Here is a 25,215-nt window from a genome sequence, read left to right as displayed (position 1 = left end):
CGGTTTAGCGCTGCCTTCAGCCCAGGGCATGATCCTGGAGTCCCTGGATCGAGTCCCACGTCGGGCTCCCTGCATGGAGCCTGCTTCTCCCTCTGCCTGTGTCTCTGTCTCTGTCTCTGTGTCCCTCATGAATAAATAAATATTTTTTAAAAAAGCAATGTAAAGAAAACCATATAACTGAGTGACAGATTTGAGCCCATACTAAAACGCAATTCCCCACATATACATCTACACAATAGAACTCAATGCAAACAGCGAATTTGGTAAAATAAAAACAAAAACCCAATGCCTTGTTTGAAAGAATGCAATCAGAAAAGGGAAAGAAACCCTTGGACCCCTCTGTACAAATGCAAAGACCTGGTAGACACAATGCACTATACAGAAAACCAATGAATAACTAATCCACAAATATGTTCAGCTCCCAGGTGATGAAATCATTGCAAAGTAAAGTTCCGTCACATAGTTTTCACTTGTCAGATAATTGTTTTCAAGTGGTTACCCAGAGTACCAGGGGATGCTAAGTAAATGGATGGCTCATGAATTACTGTTGCAAGGTCAGATCTGCAAGCCATGAATCAGTCTAGATCTTTCTCATCAATATGGAAACAGAAGTATGCTGCATTTAATGATTAAAAAGAAATGCCCTGACTTCACTGGTCATCCCTCCATCCCTAATATTCCTATTCCCTTTAATTGCAAAACTCACTGATTGTGTTCTACTTTTACTGGAAGTATTTTAGCTCCTCACTTTATTGTCAACAATTACCCATGTGCTGCTAGCTCTATGTCCACTTCTTTCTTTAATATCATCAGTGAATCCATTATTTCATCAGGTAAGCAAATGAGCATAGAGATCTCTAGGTTCTGGGCTAGGTTGGTGGCTGTCAGCTGACCTCAGGTAAATGCACCTGGCTTGAATCATCTCTGACCCTTTTCTGCAGGACCTGCTGGGCTCAGACTCACCTGCGTGGGAACTCTGAGGAAGTCTCTGTGTAGCAGTCTGAATTCCTCCTGGGTGGCAATGATGATGATTAAACTCTGTCCCCACACAAGCTTAGGACTCCAGAGGCAACTGCTAGGTCCTATCCAGCTCATGACTGGCACAGGCAGAGAGGCTGCCACACAGGAGATATTCAGAGCTTCCTCTGTCTATTCATGAGGCATGTTTCCCTCCTGCTCCTCCAACCTCTAAGTGCATGATTTCCCTGTGGGACACTGGTGGACACAAAGGAAAGTTTTTCCGGAGATTGTGTTCTCAAAAGACCAGGTTATAACCAAGTGAATCCAGATTTATTACTAATTCCTTGGGATCTCTGCTGTTCCCAGAGTTTGGACCTCTCAGCACCATATCCCAACCCTGACTTTAACTTTTCCACAAAGTCTAGGACTGAGCAATCCTTCTGGATTAGATCTCTCAGATCTCCAAAATGTCGACTGTGGTGAGCATACAACCCTGCCACCAACAGAATACTGCTGTTTTCCTTTTCAACAAGGAGAACTAACTTTGTTGACATAAACCTTGAGAAAGACATACCTTCGCTTCATGACACATTTGCCAAACTATTAGGAATTTCATACTTGTGTAATTAAGAGCTTTCATTTGGTCCCTCATTGTGAAGCATTTGTTAAAGATAAGAAGGATATTTCTTGCACTATTTTATAAGCTTGGAATAGAAAAGTAAATAGATTCTTCCCTGTAGCTTTGAGGATGAACCAAGCCCTGCAAACATCTTTTTACCCCAATGAGAACCATTTCAGGCTTCTGATTTCTCAAATTATAAGAGCACAAATGTGTGATAAAACACCAATGTAGTCACTTTACAGAGCATTAGGAATTGAATACAAACATTTGTCTAATAAAATTATGCTCAAGAACTGATATTAAGCAATCTTGGGGACTTGTTCAGTCCTATGACAATTGGCCATGTAGTGTCTCCTTTACTAAGAATGCTCTTAAAGCCTTCTTTATGTCTCTGTTCCTCAGGCTATAGATGAAGGGGTTCAACATGGGTGTGACCACTGTGTACATCACCGAGGCCACTGCACTTGAGTGAGAGCTCTGAGGAGCAGCAGAGCTAAGGTACACACCTAGGATTGTACAATAAAATAAGGAGACAACTGAGAGGTGAGATGCACAGGTGGAAAATGCTTTATACTTGCCCAGGGCTGATGATATTCCACATATGGTGGAAACAATCTTAGAATAAGAGTAAAGGATCCCAGCAAAAGGACCCCCACCCAGTAAGACAGCTGCAAAATACATCACCATGTTATTAAGAAAGGTGTCAGAACAGGCTAGTTGGATCATCTGATTGAGTTCACAAAAAAAGTGGGGGATTTGGAAGTGTGTACAGAAGGAAAGCCGCAACATCATTAAACTCTGTAACAAGGAGTTCAGGATACACATGATCCAAGACACCAGAACCAGAAGTCCACAAAGTCGGGAGTTCATGATGACTGTGTAGTGCAGGGGATAACAGATGGCCACAAACCGGTCATAGGCCATCACACTGAGGACAAAGAAGTCTGAGACAGCAAAGAGTATAAAAAAATAAATCTGTGTGACACAACCTGCATAGGTGATGACTTTGCTCTGAGTCTGGATATTCTGAAGCATCTTGGGGACAGTGGTGGAGGTGAAACAGATGTCTACAAAGGACAGGTTGGTGAGGAAGAAGTACATGGGGGTGTGGAGGTGGGGGTCACAGCTGACAGCCAGGATGATGAGCAGGTTTCCAAAGATAGTGATCAGGTACATGGAGAGGAAGAGCCCAAATAGGAGGGGCTGCAGTTCTGGTTCCTCTGACAATCCCAGAAGAAGAAACTCTGAAATTTCTGTATCATTGCCTTGCCCCATGTGGTGGAGATGACTTCAAGAAAAGAAGCAAATAGCATGACTAATTTTTATATAAACTTGCATTACTCACAGATTTGAAGTGCTACTCTTAATATTTTATAGTCTAGAAATTCATTTTAATATGCTGTGCATGGATATAGTCCCCTGCAAGGCATCCTTGTATCAGCATAGTGATGGAAATTTTCTTCCAATCCCCTTTTTTTCAAAAGGCCATGTATTCTACAGTTTTAATTAAAAAACGATTCCAAATTTCAGAAATATAATTGAGTGTTGCCATGTTTTAGGCATTGTCTAGGCAAAGAGTATAGGGTGCTAAAAACAAAATTTCCTATCACTCAATGATAGAGAAAGAATAATTAACAAATAAGAAAATTAAATAGCATTTCAGATAGCAGTAGGTGGTATGAAGAAAAAGAAAACAGGGATAAAGCAGAGAACAGAGCATGGTATTTAGGCCAATTCTGTTAACCAAGGTAACATTGCAACACAGACTTCAAGTAACAGAGGGAAGTAGATCAAAGATTATGGGGGAGTGTGTGCCCGATAGAGGGAATGGCCCAAGGAAGGTACTTGTTTCCAATGTTCAAGTCAAAGAAGCACAGCCAGCGCTGCAAGGGAATTAGCAGGAGGGAGACTGAGGAGAGACATTGTCAGACATACTGAGGAGGGAAGTGGCCTCTCTACTTCCTCTGGAACCTCATGGCACAGGAACTTCCCTGTCCACACTGCCTCTCCCACTGTGTTCATCCTGTTGCAAAGGCATCCCGGGAATTGAACCAGATCCCCTTCTTAATGGCCTCTCTTAACTGAGTCCTGGTCCCTGTATTGTGTCGCCTTGGGATTTATGAGGATTTCTCTGTCTCTGCACCAAGGACATTCTGGCCAGAGTCTGCGCTGGGGTGGGGTGTGTCCTGTGCATTGTAGGATGTTTAGAGAATATCTGGCCTACACCCACCCCTCTCCAGTATGACAGGCAAAGCTGGCTCCAGACAGTGATCAGTGACCCCCAGGGGGACAAAATGACACCCAATTAAAACCACACATTGAGTTTAACAATCTCAACTTACTTTTCTAACATTGCTATAATAGCAATTTAATGGTAAAGAATATGAAAGATCTTCAAAGTATGAGCATCAGCCACTCTCTGAAATTGACATTAGCACTGAATAAATTAATTATTTAATCAAGCCAAATAACAAACGCAGTGATCACTGGTTCTGGGCTAAGTTGAATTGGCTCTCAGGTGATGATGGATCCATGCTCTTGGCTTCCATTCTCTCTGACACTGCCATCCATAGTCCTCTGGGGTGTTGGACTCACCTGGCTGGAGTGTCTGACAGGAAGGTTACTTTGTGGAAGTCTGACTTCCTCCCTGGATGGCAGATGATAGGGACTCAAGCTCTGTCCTCAGTGGGGGCAGCAGGAAGGAGTGAAGCATCAGTCCCCAGCCAGAATTGGGACTCAGAACAAACAGACAAGAAGCATGGCCCTTCCTGTCCAAGGTTACAGGGGTAGAGGGATTAGAGATGAGGAGGTATTTACAGCTCCCTGTGTCTGCTCATTAGACAGATTTCCCTCTTGTGACTCCAACCTCTAAGCACATGATTCCCAAGTGGAAAATTCATCTGGACAGAAAGGATATTTTCCTAATGAATCCCAGTTCCCAAAAGACTAGGTGAGAGGTCAAATCAATTCAGTTTTAGGTTTTTTTTTCTTACCCCTTTCCTTTGACTTTACTCTCATCTCGATGTGTGAAATCCTAGCACCTTATCTCAGCTCTGAGTTATAATGTTCTCCAAGTCTAAGAATGAGGACTCACCTGGATTAGTTCTCTTTATCTTCAAAGCATTAACTTGTGGTGGGGAACTAGCCTTGCTATCTCCAGACAGGGTCTATTCTTCTTTTCAATAAAGCAGAGAAATAGATTTTTCTGGTAATAAACCTTGGCCACTACACACATTAGCTTCAATACAGATTTGCTGTTACCATTAGGTATTTCTTACTTTATACAAGTTAGGTGCTGTTACTTCTTCCTTTGCCATAAAATAGCTATTTATTATAACAGATGTGTTTAGATCTTTTCATATATTATAAAATGAGCTTCACATCTCATGTAGATTGTTTGATTTAATTCTATAAACATCTTCTCCCTGAGGAAGTACATTTATGAACTCCAATCTACATTGTTGACGTGGTGCTTGGTGCAGTCTTGTGATTTTTCCACATTTAATATCCAAGTTTGTGATGGGCCTTCAGTGTCATTCTGTCAGGATGCTTCTAGTTCTCAAGCTCTGGGACAGTTGTTCTCAACCAGAAATGAATTTGCCCCTGGAGATGTCTGGTAATGTGTGAAGTTATATTGTTGAACATGTATAATACAATGGAAAGCACTCCCCAAATTCTATCCTGTCACAAATGTCAACCATAAAAGGTGAGAAACCCACCTAGACCAGCATCAATGTGCCTGTGAATCCACATGGATCCCACTACAAATGCAGAATCTGATCACTGGTCCTGGTGGCTCTGTGATTCTGCTTTTCTAAAAAGTCCCCAGTGATGTTGATGTGCAGATCCTGGTGTTAAGAGTTCATGAGATAGGTAGTCAGGGCCAGGATCTCCAACAAGAAAATATGGAGTCAGGAGAACTAATATAAAATAGCACTGAGATCCGGTTTTTCAACTTAGGTAGGCACACTGATATTCTTCTTTGCACCCCTTGCAGAAATAACTTATGCAAAAGGTCCTATAATAAGACAATTAACCACATACATTTGTCAACATCATGGGCAAGTGGCAGGCAGGACATAAGCCCCCAGATATCAGAAAAAAAGACTATCTTTTGGGTTTTCCGAATAGAGTATCATATCATCTACAAAGACTGAGATTTTGTCTTCTTTGCTAATTTGGATGTGTTTGTTTCTTTTTGTTGTCAGACTGCTGAAGCAAGATTTCTAATACTATGTTGAGCAAGAGTGGCAAGAATAGACATTGCTGTCACGTCCTGACCTTAGGGGAAAAGCTCTCAGTTTTTGAAAAACTTGGCCATATTAGCTGTGGGTTTTTCATATATGGCTTTTATGATATTGAGGTTTGTTCTCTCTGTCTTTACATTATGAAAACTTTTAATCAAGCAAGGATGCTGTACTTTGTCAAATGCTTTTTATGCATCTATTGAGAGGATCATATGGTTCTTGTCCTTTCTTTTATTAATGTAGTGTATCACATTGATTGATTTGAGGATATTGAACCACATTGACAGCCCAGTACATCCAAGTTGGTTGTGGCAAACAATTCTTTCAATGTATTATTGGATCTTATTGGCTAGTATCTTGGTGAGAATTTTGGCATCCATGTTTGTGAGAGATATTTGTCTGTAATTCTCCTTTTGGGTGGGTTTTTTTTTTGTCTGGTTTTAGGGTCAAGGTAATGCTGGCCTCATAGAAAGAGTTTGGAAGTTTTCCTTCTATTTCTATTTTTTGAGGCAACTTCAGAAGAATAGGTATTAATTCTTTAAATGTTTGGTAGAATTCCCCTGGGAAGCCATCTGGACCTGGACTTCTGTTTGTGGGGAGAGTTTTGAGTACTGTTTCAATTTCCTTCCTGGTTAAGGGTCTGTTCCAATCTTCTATTTCTTCCTGTTTCAGTTTTGGTAGCTTATACAGGTCTAGGAATGCATCCACACCCAAAATTGTTGAGACTCATACAAGAATTCAGCAAAATGGCAGGATATAAAATCAATGCACAGAAATAAGTTGCATTTCTATACACTAAGATGAGACAGAAGAAAAATAAATGAAGGAGTCAATCCCATTTATAATTGCACCAAAGCCATAAGATATCTAGGAATAAACCTAACCAAAGAGGTAAAGGATCTATATTCAGAAAACTATAGAACACTCGTGAAAGAAATTGAGGAAGATACAAAGAAATGGGAAAAACTTTCCATACTCATGGAATGGAAGAACAAATATTGTTAAAATGTCTATGCTGCCTAGAGCAATCTACACATTCAATGCAATCCCTGTCAAAATACCATCAGCTTTTTTTCACAGAGCTGGAAGAAATAATTCTAAACTTTGTAGGGAACCAGAAAAGACACTGAATAGACATAAGAATGTTGAAAAAGTGAAAGAAAAGCTGATGGCATCACAATGCTGGACTTCAAATTGTATTACAAAGCTTTGATCATCAAGGCAGGATCAGCACACAGAAAGACACATAGATCCAAGGAACAGAATAGAGAACCCAGAAATGGACCCTCAACTCTATGCTTAATTCATCTTCAACAAAGCAGGAAAGAATATCCAATGGAAAAAGGACAGTCTCTTCAATAAATGGTTTTGGGAAAATTCACAGTTATTTTTAAGTATTCTTTATTGTTGGACATATAGGCTTTCTCACACTGGAATCCATTCATTATTGTTCTCAGATCTTTTCCTGATGTCTGTTTTATGTTCAGAGGATTAATATAATTGGTCTTTTAGAAGTCATTGTTATTTTACATTTTTTCTACAAGTTCATTTTAGTCATTTCATTTTCCACAAGTTCACTCACTTTATGCCAACAAGTTCTAGGCATTAAGATAGAAATTTAATGTTATTTTCCTTCTAACTAAGAACAAATTCTCCAAGCACTGTTTATTACCAAAACTTCGATTTCTTCATTGGTTTTGATTCCATTTTTATAATATAACATTTTTTTCCTTGTAGGATTTGTGTTTTTCTATACTCCTATCTTGATACCAATTTAGGCTTAGGCATTCACAAAATTTTGATAAACAGAGTTTATTGCACATTTTAATCATGAACAGAGGTTAGGTTACCTTAATATGGATTCTGTACTATTCCTAGTGACAGGACACTGATTTGATAGGGGTGGCAATATACTCAGATTAAAACACCAAAATATGGGTGATCATGTGCCTTGGCTGTTGCTCTTGTAACCACCAATCACAGACTTAGTGGCTTAAAAAAATACAAAGTTCTGCAGATCAGAAGTTCAAAATGAGTCTCCCTGAAATAAAAAGTTGTCTGCGGGGCTGTATTCCTTGCTAGAGACTCTAAGGGATTACCCACTAGGAGTCTTTTCTAAAGACCACCCTCATCCCTTGTCCCGCTCCTGCCCTCCATCTTCAATGCCTACAGTGCCTGGCTGAGTCTTTCCTGTGTCTCATCTCTTGTCCTCTTATTGCTGCCTCCATTCAAGGATGCTTGTGATTTCATTGGCTTCATATAGATAACCTCTATTTTGAAGTTGGGTGACTAGAAATCGTAAGTCTTTTGATAACTATAATTCCTTTTCTCTTATAATCTAATATATTAGCAGGTTCTGAGGATTGGGATGCAGACATTTTTGGAAGGCCATCATTCTGTCTCACATCCCATGTTGCACAAATTTGCCCAAATCTATGCAAGCTGAAGTCTGTTAGTGGAGCTTCTAGGAAAACATATGTTTTTCCTAATGAAAAAAAAAATGTTTCCCAAAATGGTGAAATAGGAGTTTTCTTACATCTTTTTCCCTCAAAGTACCACTTTTGACAGTAATTAATGGTTGAGAGTACCTTTGGGGAAGTCCAGGGATCTCACTAAGAATCTCAAGTCCAAAATTGGTGCAAACAATACTCAATATTGACACATTAAAGAGAGTAAGAGGAACAACTGACCCATATACCCTCTATCACAACACAGCATGCTCAGTACAACAGATCTTCTCAGCCAGAGACTTCTTCTGGGGATGAATGTGAGAGTGTATGAGTGAACACTTGGCTTCCCAGCTGGGCAGGATACTGCCAGTGACACCCACTGCATTCCCAACCCACCTAGAAAACTGTCTCAGAGGCAGAGGAAACCTGGACTTACTTCCTGTCCTAAAAGAAACTTTTTTTGGTGTCATTATGAGCAGAGGAAATGTGGAACTTAGATGGTCACAATAGTCCCTATAGATGGAGCACCTACTCTGTGCCACGGAATTTCCTGTGAACTGTAAAATATACTAGTTCTCAGACTGAATCCTTAGATGGAATTTCTTCAGTTTACAGATAGGGGAACAAAGACTTGCAAGGTTCTTTTCCTGTTATCAGGAAAAAGAGACACCTGTAAATTGTATGACCACCTAAAGTCAGATCTGAGGTGGGTGAGGGGATTCTGGGAGAAGAACACACCTGATGCTGACACTGGACCACAACCTTTCCATGCAAAAATATCACATACCAAGACAGGCAACATCCATGTATGGGAGCTAGTTACAGCTGCAGACTCTTTGGGCCACCCTAGACATGCCAAATTAGTAGTAGCACTTCCCAAGCTATGACAATCAAAAATTTCTCCAGATGTTTTCAAGTGTCCTCTGGAGGCGGAATCTTCCTTGGTTGAGAACCACTGGCCTATTTGTTGCATTCCAGTCAAAACATATTGGTTCATAATGACCCAGTTCATACTTCTGGGTCAAATACTCAATGCTTCCAAGTCACATTTCTACAAATGTGGAATGAGGCTTATAATTTTACAGTCCTCATAGAATGGCTATTGCAAAAATAAGTGAGACAATCTTATAATATTCAAAGCTCAGCCCACAGTGCATTAAAAGGTCTAAATAGATCTCTTATAATACCAAATGTTTTATAAGTGAAGGACTAAATGTCAACTTTTAAGGTGTATTAAAAACAGTATAGACTCCTAATTGACTTGTCAAAAGAATTATGAATCCAAGGATTATTGTACCCATCATTTTATAGCAATGAAATACTTTCCTTGTTGGAGAAGAAAGATCAGTTTTCTAGAGCTATCAGGAGTTGTGCTCCCACCACAAGTCAATGGTTTGCAGACCCAGGGACATGGTCAAGACAGATTCCTCAGTCTTAGATTTGGAAAAAAAATTCACTCAGGGTTGTGGAAGTGTTCACTGTTAAAGTTCTGGAAGCCAAGCAAGTGCAGGGAGGAGTAGTAAACATTGGATGCATCTGAATTCTAAGCTGGTCTCTTGGGAACAGAGAATCTACAGGAAAAAAATTTCACTCTGTCCAGATAAGTTCCCATGAGGAAAGGTGCTCACGGGTTGGAGTAATAATGGGAAATGTGTGTAGTGAGCAGGGATAGGAAACACAGACTGCAAACAGAAGGAGCTATAAATACCTCCTCTGCTGCAGCCCTTGGCCATATTCAGACTTGAGCTGGAGGAGACATTTATTTTTATTTTTTTTATTGGAGTTCAATTTGACAACATATAGCATAACACCCAGTGCTCATTCCACCAAGTGCCCCCTCATTGCCCATCACCCAGTCACCCCAACACCCTGCCCACCTCCCTTTCCACTACCCCTTGTTCGTCTCCCAGAGTTAGGTGTCTCTCTCATGTTTTGTCACCCTCACTTATATTTTCACTCATTTTCTCTTTTCCCTTTCACTAATTTTTAATTTCCCCAAATGAATGAGATCATATAATGTTAGTCCTTTTCCGATTGACTTATTTCTCTCAGCATAATACCCTCCAGGTCCCTCCACATCGAAGCAAATGGTGGGTATTTGTCATTTCTAATGGCTGAGTAATATTCCATTGTATACATAGGCCACATCTTCTTTATCCATTCATCTTTCAATGGACACCGAGGCTCCTTTCACATTTGGCTATTGTGGACATTGCTGCTATAAACATTGGGGTGGAGGTGTTCCAGCATTTCAATGCCCCAAGATTGCTAGCACTCATACAGCAATTCGGCAGTGTGGCAGGATACAAAACCAATGCCCAGAAATCAGTGGCATTTCTATACACTAACAATGAGACTGAAGAAAGAGAAATTAAGGAGTCAATCCCATTTATAATTGCACCCAAAAGCATAAGATACCTAAGAATAAACCTAACCAAAGAGGTAAAGGATCTATACCCTAAATACTATAGAATGCTTCTGAAAGAAATTGAGGAAGACACGAAGAGATGGAAAAATATTCCATGCTCATGGATTGGAAGAATTAATATTGTGAAAATGTCAATGTTACCCAGGGCAATTTACACGTTTAATACAATCCCTATCAAAATACCATGGACTTTCTTCAGAGAGTTGGAACAAATCATCTGAAGATTTGTGTGGAATCAGAAAAGACCTCGAATAGCCAGGGGAATATTAAAAAAGAAAACCAGAGCCGGGGGCATCACAATGCCAGATTTCAGGTTGTACTACAAAGCTGTGGTCATCAAGACAGTGTGGTACTGGCACAAAAACAGACACATAGATCAATGGAACAGAATAGAGAATCCAGAGTGGACCCTCAACTTTATGGTCAACTAATATTTGACAAAGGAGGAAACACTATCCACTGGAAAAAAGACAGTCTCTTCAATAAATGGTGCTGGGAAAATTGGACATCCACATGCAGAAGAATGAAACTAGACCACTCTCTTGCACCATACACAAAGATAAACTCAAAATGGATGAAAGATCTAAATGTGAGACAAGATTCCATCAAAATCCTAGAGGAGAACACAGGTAACACCCTTTTTGAACTTGGCCTATGACCATTTTGTGGCCATTTGCCACCCCCTGCATGGTCATCATGAAACCCACCTACTGTGTACTGTTGGTTCTGGTGGTCTGGATGATAAGTATCCTGAATTCCTTATTACAAAGCTTAATGGTGTTGTGACTGTCCTTCTGTAGAGAGGTGGAAATTTCCAACTTTTTCTGTGATGTCAAACAAGTGGTTCAACTTGCCTATTCTGACCTTTCTTAATGACATGGTGATGTATTTAACAGCTGTGCTGCTGGGTGGTGTCCCCTCACTGGGATCATTTATTTTTACTCTAAGATAGTTTCCTCCATACTTGGGATCTCATCATCCCAGGGCAGGTATAAAGCATTTTCCACCTGTGCATCTCACCTCTCCATTGTGTTCTTATTGTATTGTACAATCCTGTACCTTAGCTCTGCTGCTCCCAAAAGCTCCCTTTCAAGTGCTGTAGCCTCGGTGATGTACACAGTGGTCATACCCATGCTGAACCCCTTCATCTATAGCCTGAGGAACAGAGATATAAAGAGAGATCTGAGTTGTAGGGGTTCCAGTGATGTAAGGACCAGTCATCCTGTAGCTGAAGACCCGCTCATGATTGCAGGGCTCACAGCCTCAGAACTGGGAACTACTATTCTTAGATCAGACTAGGGAACTAGAACATACACCTTCAGTTTATTTCCTAGAATTTCCATGTGTTTGAATTCTACATTGCCACACATTTAAGTAACTCACTTATTAATCTTCTGCTCTGTCTGATGTATAGACAGCATTCCACTCTGTCTGTTTTCATATGTTCCAATGTTTTCCCCAAACTTGGATCTCAAATGCCTGGAATTTTCTGTATCTTACATGGGGCAAATTGAATTTCTTAAAAATAATTTAATTTCAAATGACTTAAACTATGCCAAGTAAATTTTCCCTAGATTTAGCAAAAGAATAATCATGAGTTGTATTCTTCATATGGAAGATACTACATTGACCTCTAAGCTCTTCACATAACTTTACTGGAAAGGAGAATACAAAACCTCTGTTTTTTACCTAGAGTCTGTCAATATTTTTACATCTCTACTGTTACTCCTTTTTCTGATAATGTGGACTCTAGCATAGTTCCCTTTACATCTCAGGCAACTGACAGGGATACACTAGCTTGGAAAGTGTGAGCACTCCCCCTTCCCCATGTGTTTGTTGACATTGCCCCAGAGTCTTGCCTGACCAGAACCTCTGCTGAGGCTGCACCAACCCTTGGATTCTTATTCTGATGCAAGACACACCTCAGCAATACCCATCAGAGAATTCTAACAAAACCAGGTATATTAGTCACAGAGGCTGGATGACAGAGATAGAAAGTGCAGAGGTTAAGATTCAGAACAAGAGAAAGAAAACCTGGAACTGGGGGCCCTGCCTTTATTGGGGCCTATGTGTAGAGTGGCTAGGCATTCCTAGGTTCACTCTTTATTGACCAGTTTTAAAACATAAGAATGAAAGTCACTACTGGTTCAGTATCAAGGTTACCCAGAGCTTTCTGAAGAGGTACTTCATAAATGGAGGCAGCCTGAGTGCTTTTCTGGTAATAGTTTCCCGTATCTAATGATGTTTATTCAGCATGGTTGTCCTTGAAATAAATGCCTCAGAAATCAAAAGCTTCATGTCAGGCACTTTCTCTTCAAACATGCTACTATGCTTTAAAAATAGTCTTCTTGGGATCCCTGTGTGGCGCAGCGGTTTGGCGCCTGCCTTTGGCCCAGGGCGCGATCCTGGAGACCCAGGATCGAATCCCACGTCAGGCTCCCGGTGTATGGAGCCTGCTTCTCCCTCTGCCTGTGTCTCTGCCTCTCTCTCTCTCTCACTGTTTGCCTATCATAAATAAATAAATAAATAATTAAAAAAAATAAATAAAAAAAATAAATAAATAAAAATAGTCTTCTTGTTTTATTCTAGTATTCATCTAGGTGTCCAGAATGCCTACCATAGCCACTAGAAAACACTGATTAGCAAACCTACATGTCCCAAAGGAGTCTACATGGAAAGACACATACGAATAAATAGATTGACCTGATATGTTCTTCATGTCAGAGAGGATCGCAAATATGAGGATGCATTTTATGAAGTAAATACTCAGTAATGGGATCCCTGGATCACAGGATCTTTCTATTTTTATTATTTTTGTGGAACTTCCACACTGTTTTCTGAGTGGCTGTACCAATTTTCATTCCCACCAACAGAGCAAGAGGATTCCCCTTTCTCCACATCCTCTCCAACATCTGTTGTTTCCTGTGTTGTTGATTTTAGCTATTTTGACAGGTGTGAGGTGATACCTAATTGTGATTTTGATTTGCATTTCCCTGATGGTGAGTGCTGTTGAGCATCTTTTCCTGTGTCTTTTGGCCACCTGTATATATCTCCTTTGGAGAAATGTCTGTCCATGTCTTCTGACCACTTTTTACTGTAATTATTATTAATTATTTTAGTATTAATATGTATAAGTTCTTTTTGTATGTTGGATTTTTAACCCCTTATTGGATATATCATTTGAAAATATCTTCTCCCATTAAGTGGGCTGCCTTTTTGTATGGTTGACTGTTTCTTTTGCTGTGCCAAAATGTTTATTTTGATGTAGCCATTTACAACATGGATGGATCTAGAGGATATAATGCTAAGTGAAATAAGTTAGTCAGAGAAAGAAAAATACCATATGATTTCATTCATATGCGGAATTTAAGAAACAAAACAAACAGACAAGAGACAAAGAAAAAAACAGATTATTCAATATGGAGAACAAAGCAATGATTGCTAGAGGGGAGGTAGATGGGGGAAGGGTAAATTAGGTGATGAGGATTAAGGGTACACTTATAGGGTTGAGTACTGAGTAGTGTATAGGGTTGCTGAATCACTATATTGTACACTTGGAACTAACCTGTACAACTATAACTTGGTGGAATTTAAAAAATAAAATATTTAAGAACTAAAAAAAATAGTTAAGAACTACAAAAATATAAACAAATAAAATATTTAAGAGGGTGCAACATTTCAAATCACCCATTTTATTACTATCCAAAATATTTTTTTTGCAGGCCATGCATCCATTTATAATGATGCTTGTCCTTCTCCGATTGATCTACTTACTTCACTCAGCATAATACCCTCCAGTTCCATCCACGTGGAGGCAAATGGTGGGTATTTGTCGTTTCTAATGGCTGAGTAATATTCCATTGTATACATAGACCACATCTTCTTTATCCATTCATCTTTCGATGGACACCGAGGCTCCTGCCACAGTTTGGCTATTGTGGACATTGCTGCTGGAAACATCCGGGTGCAGGTGTCCCGGCGTTTCATTGCATCTGTATCTTTGGGGTAAATCCCCAGCAGTGCAATTGCTGGGTGGTAGGGCAATCAGACAACAAAAAGAAATAAAAGGCATTCAAATTGGCAAGGAAGAAGTAAATTATTTTTTGTATATTTTTTATTGTAGTTCAATTTGCCAACATATAGCATAACACCCAGTGCTCATCCTGGTGTTTCTAAGGCTCAACCATGATGTTGTGTGTGGCTGTAGTGCTCTTCTGTCCTCAGCTGATATGAGTTGGTTTTTTTTTTAAGATTTATTTGTTCATGAGAAACAGAGAGAGAGAGAAAGGGGCAGAGGAGAAGCAGGCTTCACGCAGGGAGCCTGACGTGGGACTCAGTCCTGGGTCTCCAGGATCACGTCCTGGAGTGAAGGTGGCGCTAAACCGCTGAGCCACCTGGGCTGCCCCTGATATGAGTTCTTACTACTACATTTCCATATGTAGATTAATCTTATATTCATTGAAAAACTTGTTTATCATGTGATTTACTTAAATATAATTCCATTGTTCATACATCCATTTTTTTACTTTTTTTAATCTACTTTTATTATTTTTTTATAATAAATTTATTTTTTATTGGTGTTCAATTTGCCAACATACAGAATAACACCCAGTGCTCATCCTGTCAAGTGCCCCCCTCAGTGGCCATCACCCATTCACCCCCACCCCCGCCCTCCCCCCCTTCCACCACCCCTAGTTCGTTTCCCAGAGTTAGGAGTCTTTATGTTCTGTCTCCCCTTCTGATATTTCCTACCCATTTCTTCTCCCTTCCCTTCTACTCCCTTTAACTATTATTTTACTTTTTTTTAATTGGAGTTCAATTTGCCAACATATAGCATAACAACCAGTGCTCATCCCGCCAAGTGCCCCCCTCAGTTCTTCCCCATTTTAAGTGGTATTGTTGTGCCCAAGATTGTGAATCCGAGAAACCACCAAGGAGCCGACACCGATGCAAGTGCAGGAGGGTTTATTTACAAGCTTGAGCTTGGGTCCAAGTATACCCGACACAGCGGAGCAGGAACTTGGACCCCTAGACTAAGAGGTGTAGCAGCTTTATAGGGACCAGTGGCCAATGGGATACGCAGAAAGTTGTACAGTCATGTCGGTCCACCCGCAGGTGGCCAATTGAATTACATCTAATAAGCAGATCGTGTGGGGGTGATACAGGAGGTGGCAGGTGTAGCACAAAATGGAGTTAGTCCTGCTCTGCTTGTCCAGGGGTAGGGGATTTTTGTTAAATTTCCTGGGTCCAACAGTATCTCTCACCCTTCTTAAGTGAGAATCAGTTATCTGTGTTCTAGATCCTACCGGTACCCACGCACCGTTAGATTTTTTCCACTGAGTAAAATCATTGGAGTATAGTAATACACAATAACCTGCCTATGTAAAGGGTATGCTGTGGTTAATTAATGTATCTACACAAAAATGAAAAGTACATATTGCAAGTTTCTTTTCGTGCTTGATTTAAGACTATATATAAGGTTTAACTGGTTTGTTAGGGAATTATTAAAATTCAAGCATCCTGAGTATCATTTTCTGAAGGTAATGTGGGATTCTAAACATAACTTCAGGGCAGCCTGGGTGGCTCAGTGATTTAGCCTAGGCCTTCAGCCTAGGGTGTGATCCTGGAGACCCGGGATTGAGTCCCATGTTGGACTCCCTGCATGGAGCCTGCTTTCTCCCTCTGCCTATGTCTGTGCCTCTCTCTCTCTCTCTCTCTCTCTCATGAATAAATAAATAAAATCTTTAAAAAAATAATAAAATAATAAACATAACTTCATATGGACATTGTGGGGAATGAATAAAATTTATGGAACTTCCTTTTTTACCTCAAAGAAAACATTTGAGGATAATGGTTGTATCTTGGGTATGTGTGTGTCTGCGTATATTTTCTTTCAAACAAGCTCACTCACATGTACACACAGAGATGCATTTATGATTTCATCTTCTTTGTTGAAGGGAATCTTGAGAAAGCTGGAGAGGATAGCACTGAGAAGAATGAACTTTTGAATGTACGTAAAATATGATGCAGAAATACAAAGATGTAAATTACAAAGAGTGATATTAACTTTGATCCTGAGTTCCTTTCTCTTTGTCATTGCCTCAAAGGCCTCAGAGTCAGACCACACTCACCTTTATGTCATAAGGATTTCATGTACCAGCTGGTGGGACAAAATATCTCCAAATCAATTTAATTTTTTTCTACTTAATTGGGTTCCTAGAATGCAAATTGCTCTTATCCAAGCAAGATCCCCATTCTCTGTAGCTTCTTTATTTTTTTTCTGTAGCTTCTTTAATTCATTAAATTGTACACTCTAAATATGTAGTATACTGCATGTCATTATATTCCAATGATTTAATTAAGTGGGAAAATATCTATGCTGTGACAAAGGGAAGGATCTAGAGCACAAGTAGCTGAATCTTCATTGAAGATTTGTGATAGAGCTCTTTTAACAGGGAAGGATAGCAAGTGTTGTATGGATGTAGGAACAGTGGGATGAAATTCAAATAATTCACATGATAACTTCATTTAATTTGTAAATAGAGGAATACCTTACATATAGAAATGTAGTAGCAAGAGCCCATAAATAGCTGAGACAGAAGAGCACTATAGCCGCACATAACATCATGGATGAAGCTTACAAACACAATAGTCATTCATACTTGACTTCAAAAGATATCAGAAATGCTTCCCAGATGATGGGCACCGAGGGGGCACTTGACGGGATGAGCACTGGGTGTTATGCTATACGATGGCATATCGAACTCCAATAAAAAAGTATACCAAAAAGGAAAAGAAATGTTTCCCAGAATATAATGCCATTTGATTGTAAAGGCATTACTAATAAGGAGAACAAAGGCAAGAGAAATTTAACTAAAAGTCAATTTCCCTACAACTTGAAGCCCACTGGTAAATCCCTGAGACATGCAGACCATCACACTCCTCCAGGAACTCATAGCTTCCTTAAATTTGATTTTTTATTAGAGACTAAAATTGAGATTATCTTGACAATAGGCCACCCTCACATTCAGCATACAGAAATTCCTTAGAAATTTACATTAGCTCTACCTCTCTCCATCCACAAACTTCAAGGTACAGAATCATTCTCTCCTACAACCCTGGTGCAGCTCTTTCTGCCCACAGGTTCTGTCCCCATGCTATAATAAAAAGCACCTTATTGCAACCATATAAATGTCTCAAGAATTCTTTCTTGACCATTGTGCTCAGCCACCCTGCATCAGTATGATATCCCATTTGACAATGCCTACCTGTCACAGAGCAAGAGCTGACTGACACAATAATCCATACAAACATTCATGAAGAAGTTAGAATATGTGCTGCTTTTTATTTGTGGCATATGACCTGACAAACAGACATGATCATTCTATTAGTCAAGTTTCTTTCCAATTACTTTATAAACAAGTGACTACATGGGGGCTCCCTTCAGAGTCACTGGGAGAGTTTGAACAACATGCACATTTGTGCAGAAGAACTGATAATCCTGAACCACACGACCAGCAGGATATCCAGCTCTCCTGTGAAGCATTCCAGTGGAAGAAATTTCTAAGTGGAAAGGAGGCACAAAATGGATGATACTAATATTGTTCATTCACCATTTCTTAACATTTGTGACAAATATTAGGAAAAGGGAGTTATTTTGTGGAACAATAGAGAGAATCATATTAGCAGGCAGCACTGGATGTTTTCAAATAGAAACAGGAAGACAATTTGGTAATAAAACATTCAAGATGGCAAACCACAATGAGATACCACCTCACACCAGTAAGAATGGGAAAAATTAACAAAGCAGGAAACCACAAATGTTGGAGAGGATGTGGAGAAAGGGGAACCCTCCTGCACTGTTGCTGGGAATGTGAACTGGTGCAGCCACTCTGGAAAACTGTGTAGAGGTTCCTCAAAGAGTTAAAAATAGACCTGCCCCATGACCCAGCAATTGCACTGCTGGGGATTTACTCCAAAGATACAGATGCAATGAAACGCCGGGACACCTGCAACCCGATGTTTATAGCAGCAATGTCCACAATAGCCAAACTGTGGAAGGAGCCTCGGTGTCCATCGAAAGATGAATGGATAAAGAAGATGTGGTTTATGTATACAATGGAATATTACTCAGCATTAGAAATGACAAATACCCACCATGTGCTTCGACGTGGATGGAACTAGAGGGTATTATGCTGAGTGAAATAAGTCAATCGGAGAAGGACAAACATTATATGGTCTCATTCATTTGGGGAATATAAAAAATAGTGAAAGGGAATAAAGGGGAAAGGAGAAAAAAGGAATGGGAAATATCAGAAAGGGAGACAGAACATGAAAAACTCCTAACTCTAGGAAATAAACTAGGGGTGGTGGAAGGGGAGGTGGGCGGGGGGTGGGGGTGACTGGGTGACAGGCACTGAGGTGGGCACTTGAAGGGATGAGCACTGGGTGTTATTCTATATTTTGGCAAATTGAACACCAATAAGAAATAAATTTATAAAAATAAAAAAAATTAAAACATTCAAGATACTAAACAATCCTTCACTTCAATGAATAAACCCCTCAGTTGTGGACTGCAATCTTCCATGCTTCCACAAATACATGAACAGCATGAACTCTGATGTAAAATAAAGCAAAATAAGAAAAAATGAATATTTGTGTAGTAACAAAATGAATGTTTTTAAATTTTGCTTCACCGTATCTATGGTCATCCTCACACTAATTACATATCAGGTCTATGTGTTTATTCAAATTTTTCTTTCCATATAGACTCCACTGGGACATACATGTTTGCTAATCAGTGTTTGCCAGGGGCCATCGTAGGCTTTCTCAAGGAACCTTGCTGAATCACAGAATAAAATCAGGAAACCAGTTAGGACTGATTAAGCTTTTTTATTTTAATGTAAATGTCTGACATTAAACTATTGACCCTGAGGCATCCATTTCAAAGACAATAAGGTCAGTAAACATATTGTCAAGTGCTGGACACAATTAACAGATTAAGGTTTAGTATGCTCCCAGCCATGAAGTACCTCTTCAGAAAGCCCTGGGTAAACTAGATACACATGAGTGACCCTACTTTCCCCATCAGCACCCAAATCCTACTCATATAAAATTGTCCTTTAAAGTGTGAACCCACAAACCCCTAAACACTCTGGCCGTGGACCCCAATAAAGTCTGATCCCTCAGCACGGCTCTCTCTCACTCCCTCTCAATACCCATGTCTCGCCTTCTGAGACCTCCCCTAATGGTCTTTGGCATCCCAAGTGCCCTCCACCTCCTGTAAAGAATAAACCTTGTTTTGTTACAATTCTCAGGTGGGTGTTGATGAGGCCTGTCTCACAGTCACAGTAAGAGCCCAAGGACAAGTCCAGCCACAGCAGGAGCTCTGGTCAGAGAAGTATCTGTAGGAATGTCCATAAGCACATGGGTGCAAGGGAATGACCAGGATTTCTAAGCCTGAGCATGCTTGTCAGTAGCCTGAGATGTAAAAGGACCAGTGTTGGAGTCCACATCATCAGAAAGAGGAGTGAAGGTAATGGTGGAAAAGACTGACAGACTTGAGGTAAAAACTGTGGTTCTGTATTCTCATCTACAATAAAATTATGTGAAGGCCTTAATGGCCAATGTAGTATCTTCCATATGAAGAAAACAACTCATGATTAGTCTTTTTGGGGGATCTAGAGAAAATTTACTTGGCATGGTTTAAGTCATATGAAATGAAATTATTTTTAAGAAATTTAATTTGCCCCATGTAAGATACAAAAATTTCTAGGCATTTGTGACCCAAGATTGGGGAAATCTTTAGGAATGTATGAAAATAGACAAAAGATAACCTGTGTATCAGACAGAGTAGAAGCTTAACAAAATGTATTACTTAAATGCATGGAGAAGTTGAATTCAAACAAATGGAAATTCCAGGAAATAAATGGAAAGAACAGATTCCATATCCCCAGTCTAATCAAAGAATGGCAGTTCCTGACTCTGAGGCTGTGAGCCCTGCAATCATGGGCACTTCGTCAGCCCCAGGACGATTGGCCCTTACATCACTGGAACCCCAAAGATTCTTTTCAGAGCCCTTTTTATGTCTCTGTTCCTCAGACTATAAATGAAGGGGTTCAGCATGGGTGTGACCACTGTGTACATCACTGAGGCCAGTGCACTTGAGTGGGAGCTCTGGGGAACAGCAGAGCTAAGGTACACTCTTAGGATTGTACAATAAAATAAGAACACAACTGAGAGGTGAGACATACAGGTGGAAAATGCCTTATACTTGCCCTGAGCTGATGAGATCCGAAGTATGGAGGAAACTATCTTAAAATATGAGTAAATGATCCCAGCAAGGGGACCACCAGCCAGCAGCACAGCTGCCAAATACATCAGCATGTCATTAAGAAAGGTGTTTGAACAGGCAAGTCGGACCACCTGATTAATTTCACAGAAAAAGTGGGAGATTTCCACCTCTCTGCAGAAGGACAGCTGCAACACCATTAAGCTTTCTAATAAGGAATGCAGGACACTGATGATCCAGGACACCAGAACCAACAGCACACAGAGCTGGGAATTTATGATGACTGTGTAGTGCAGGGGGTGACAGATGGCCACAAACCTGTCATAGGCCATCACAGCCAGGAGAAAGTCATCCCACCCTGCAAAGAGTAAGAAAAAGTATATTTGAGTGACACAACCTGCATAGGTAATAACTTTGCTCTGAGTCTGGATGTTTTGGAGCATTTTGGGGACGGTGGTAGAGATGGAACAGATGTCTACAAAAGACAGGTTGGCAAGGAAGAAGTACATGGGGGTGTGGAGGTGAGGGTCAGAGGTGACAGCCAGGATGATGAGCAGGTTTCCAAACACAGTGATCAGGTACATGGAGAGGAAAAGCCCAAATAGGAGGGGCTGTAGTTCTGATTCCTCTGATAATCCCAGAAGAAGAAACTCTGGAATTTGTGTATCATTTCCAGGTTCCATGTGATGGTGAGGACTACAAGAGAAGAAAAAAAAATAACATAACAAATTTTAAACAAATGGGCTCCTTTTTATTTATTCATTGCCCTTTATTTTTTTTCATTTTTTTCAAGTTTTTATTTCAATTCCAGTTAATTAACCTACGGTGTAATATTCATTTCAGGTGTACAGTATAGTGATTCAAACTTTGATACAACAGGCAGTGCTCCTCACAAATGCCCTTCAACCCCATCACCTATTTCACCTATCCCTCCACCACCACCTCTCTGGTAACCAGAAATGTGTTCTCTATAGTTAAGAGTCAGTTTCTTGCTTGCTTTCTCTCTCTCTCTCTCCCCCACTCTCTCTCTCTTTTCCCTTAGCTCATTTGTTTTGTTTCCTTAAATTCTACACATGAGGGCACCTGGGTGGTTCACTGAGTTTGGTGTCTACTTTCAGCTCAGGTCATGATTCTGGAGTCCCAGGATCAAGTCCCACATCTGACTTCCCTGCTCAGTGGGGAGTCTACTTCTTCTACCTGTCACCTTGTTCCCACTCTCTCTCTCTCCCCCTCATTCTCAAATAAATAAATAAAATCTTTAAAAAATTCTACACAGGAGTGAAATCATATAGTACTTGTATTACTCTGACTTATTTTGCTTAGTTTAATACTCTCTAGCTCCATTTGTTTCATTCCAAATGGCAAGATTTTATTCTGTATTATGAATGAATAATATTCATGGAATATTACCATATATTATATTACTATATTTTATATATATATATATATATATATATATATATATATATATATATATCACATCTTCTTTATCCATACCTTTTATTGGCTGACACTTGGGTGTTTTTATAGTTTGGCTATTGTAGATAATGCTGCTAAAAACATTGGGGTGCATGTATCCATTTGAATTAGTATTTTTTTATTCATTGGGTATATACTTAGCAGTGCAATTGCTGGATCATAGGGTCATTCTATTTTAACTTTTTGAAGAACCTGCATACTGTTTTCCTGGGTGACTGCACCAGTTTGCATTCTTACCAACAGGGCAAAAAGGTTCCACTTTCTCCACATCTTCACCAACAGCTGTTATTTCTTGTGTTGTTGGTTTTAGCCATTCTGACAGTTGTGAGGTGATGCCTCATTGTATTTTTGATTTGTACCAAATGGGCACTATTAACAGAATTACATGGTAGAATTTATATTTTGCTATGAAGAAAGAAATACCTATTTTTTTATAGATCTGATCCCATTTAATGGATGTCCCCTCACATCTTTAATTAGGAATTCCTATCCACTCAGCCTTTTTCCTAAGAAGGCACTTAATACAGTTTTATTTGGAAATGCTTTATTGCATTTGAGCAATATATGTTGAATACTGATGTCTTTTGGACAAAGAAGCATCGGGTACTAAGAAAGAACAGTTCATACCTCCTTTAGATAAATACCTAGGAGTTCAATAGCCGGATCATAGGCTGTTCTATTTTTGACTTTCTGAGAGACGTCCATGTTGTTTTCCAGGGTAGCTGTACCAGTTTGCATTCTCACCAACAATGCAAGAGGTTTCCTCTTTCTCTGCATCCTTGCCACCATCTGTTGTTTCCTGTGTTGTTAATTACAGCCATTCTGATGCTGTGAGGTGATATCTCAATGTAATTTTGATTTTATTTCCCTGATGAAGAGTGATGTTGAGCATTTCTTCATGTGTCTGTTGGCCAGTTGTAGGTCTTCTTTGGAGAGATGTCTTTTCATGTCTTCTGCTCATTTCTTAACTGGATTATTTGTTTTGGGGTTATTGAGTTTGATAAATTCTTTATAGATTTTAGATACTAACCTTTTACTAGACATGTCATTTGGAAATATCTTCTCCCTTTATATAGGTTGCACTATTAGGTATTTATCCAAAGGATACAAAAAAACTAATTCAAGGTGTACATGCACCCTGATGCTTATAGCAATATTATCAACAATAGCCAAACTATTGAGAGAGCCCAAATGTCCATAGAATAATGAATGGATAAAGAAGATGTGGTATAGGAACGCCTGGGTGACTCAGTGGTTAAGCGTCTGCCTTTGGCTCAGGGCGTGATCCCAGGATCCCAGGATCAAGTCCCACATCAGGCTTCTTGCATGGAGCCTGCTTCTCTCTCTGCCCATGTCTCTGCATGTCTTTCATGAATAAATAAATAAAATCTTTTAAAAAGATGTGAGATATGCATGCAATGGAATATTACTCATCCATAAAGAAATCTTGCCATTTGCAATGATGTAGTTGGGTATAGTATGCTAAGTGAATAAGTCAGTCAGAGAAAAAAACATCATATGATTTCTCTCATGTGTGGAATTTAAGAAACAAAAAAACCCAAACATAGCAAGGGAAAGCAAGAGAGCCAAATGAGGAAATAGACTCTTAACTATAGAGAACACACTGAGGGTGGCTGGAGGGAGGTGGGTGGGGAGATAGGTGACACAGATGGTAGGGATGAAGGAGGTCGCTTGTGGTGTGAGCCCCTGGTTTTGCATGGAATTGCTGAATCACTAAATTCTACCCATGAAACTAATATTGCACTGCATGTTAACTAAGTGGAATTTATTTTTTTTGAACTTTGTCTTTTTTATTTTTTATTTATTTTTTATTGGTGTTCAATTTGCCAACATACAGAACAACACCCAGTGTTCATCCCATTAAGTGCCCACCTCAGTGCCCATCACCCATTCACCCCCACCCCCCGACCCCCTCCCCTTCCACCACCCCTAGTTCATTTCCCAGAGTTAGGAGTCTTCATGTTCTATCTCCCTTTCTGATAGTTCCCACTTATCACACTATGTCAGATGGTGACAGGTGCCATGAAGGAATGGATGGGGAGATGCTAAGTTTTAATAGGGGTCTAGGGTGACCTATAGGGTGACATTTTAACAGAGGCTTCCAGAGAGATTAAGCAGGAAGCAGGAGGATATCTGGAGGAGGTATGTGTCCTGCAGGGCAAACAGAGCAAAGGCCCTGCACAAGGCCCTTACTTCAGATATACCAATCTCAGAATGAAGTCAGAGTGTGAGGGGATGAGCAAGAGGGAGACAGATGAGAGGTGGTGGAAGAGAAAGTTGAGGAACAATGTGCCTTTCCTGCCACTGATGAGACTTCAAGACACAGGGAGTCCTTCCCTCACATGGTGTTCTTTGCATTTTACTAATTATGTTCCAAGGAATTCTATAAATAGAAGTAGGTCCTTTCCTTTTTTTCCATCCATTTTTTTAACATTATAGAATTTAAGAATCACATATTGGAGTATATGAAATTGGGTACCATTGCCCTGAGATCTGCTCATGCCCCACAACACACAAGTATATAACCAAACGTACACAGCACCTTCACACATACCACCCCCCAAACACACAGTGTGCTCTGGCCTCCTGCCACTGGGTTACTATCATGCATTTCTCACTCTCAGCCACAATAATTTTGAAAGAAATGATAAGAGGTAAGCTGTCAATATCTGATTACCTTTACCCTGAAGAACGTATAAATATACTTAAATTCTAGT

At 39.9% G+C, this 25,215-nt stretch overlaps 2 protein-coding genes across 2 annotated transcripts; both read right to left on the bottom strand.

The window, feature by feature from the left end:
* Window positions 1–1,909: 1,909 nt before the first annotated feature.
* Window positions 1,910–2,857, bottom strand: LOC112666879 (olfactory receptor-like protein OLF4). The gene has a single exon (XM_049097750.1). It carries the CDS (start codon window positions 2,855–2,857, stop codon window positions 1,910–1,912), a length of 948 nt encoding a protein of 315 aa, XP_048953707.1.
* Window positions 2,858–20,748: 17,891 nt separating this feature from the next.
* LOC112666881 (olfactory receptor 7A17-like) lies at window positions 20,749–21,681 on the bottom strand. Its single transcript, XM_025458362.1, has one exon. The coding sequence runs from the start codon at window positions 21,679–21,681 to the stop codon at window positions 20,749–20,751; it is 933 nt and encodes a 310-aa protein (XP_025314147.1).
* Between the last annotated feature and the right edge of the window lie 3,534 nt (window positions 21,682–25,215).

Source organism: Canis lupus, chromosome 20 (genome assembly GCF_003254725.2).
Source record: "Canis lupus dingo isolate Sandy chromosome 20, ASM325472v2, whole genome shotgun sequence".
Classification (NCBI taxonomy): Eukaryota; Metazoa; Chordata; class Mammalia; order Carnivora; family Canidae; genus Canis; species Canis lupus.
This window is presented reverse-complemented; position numbering and strand designations above follow the sequence as displayed.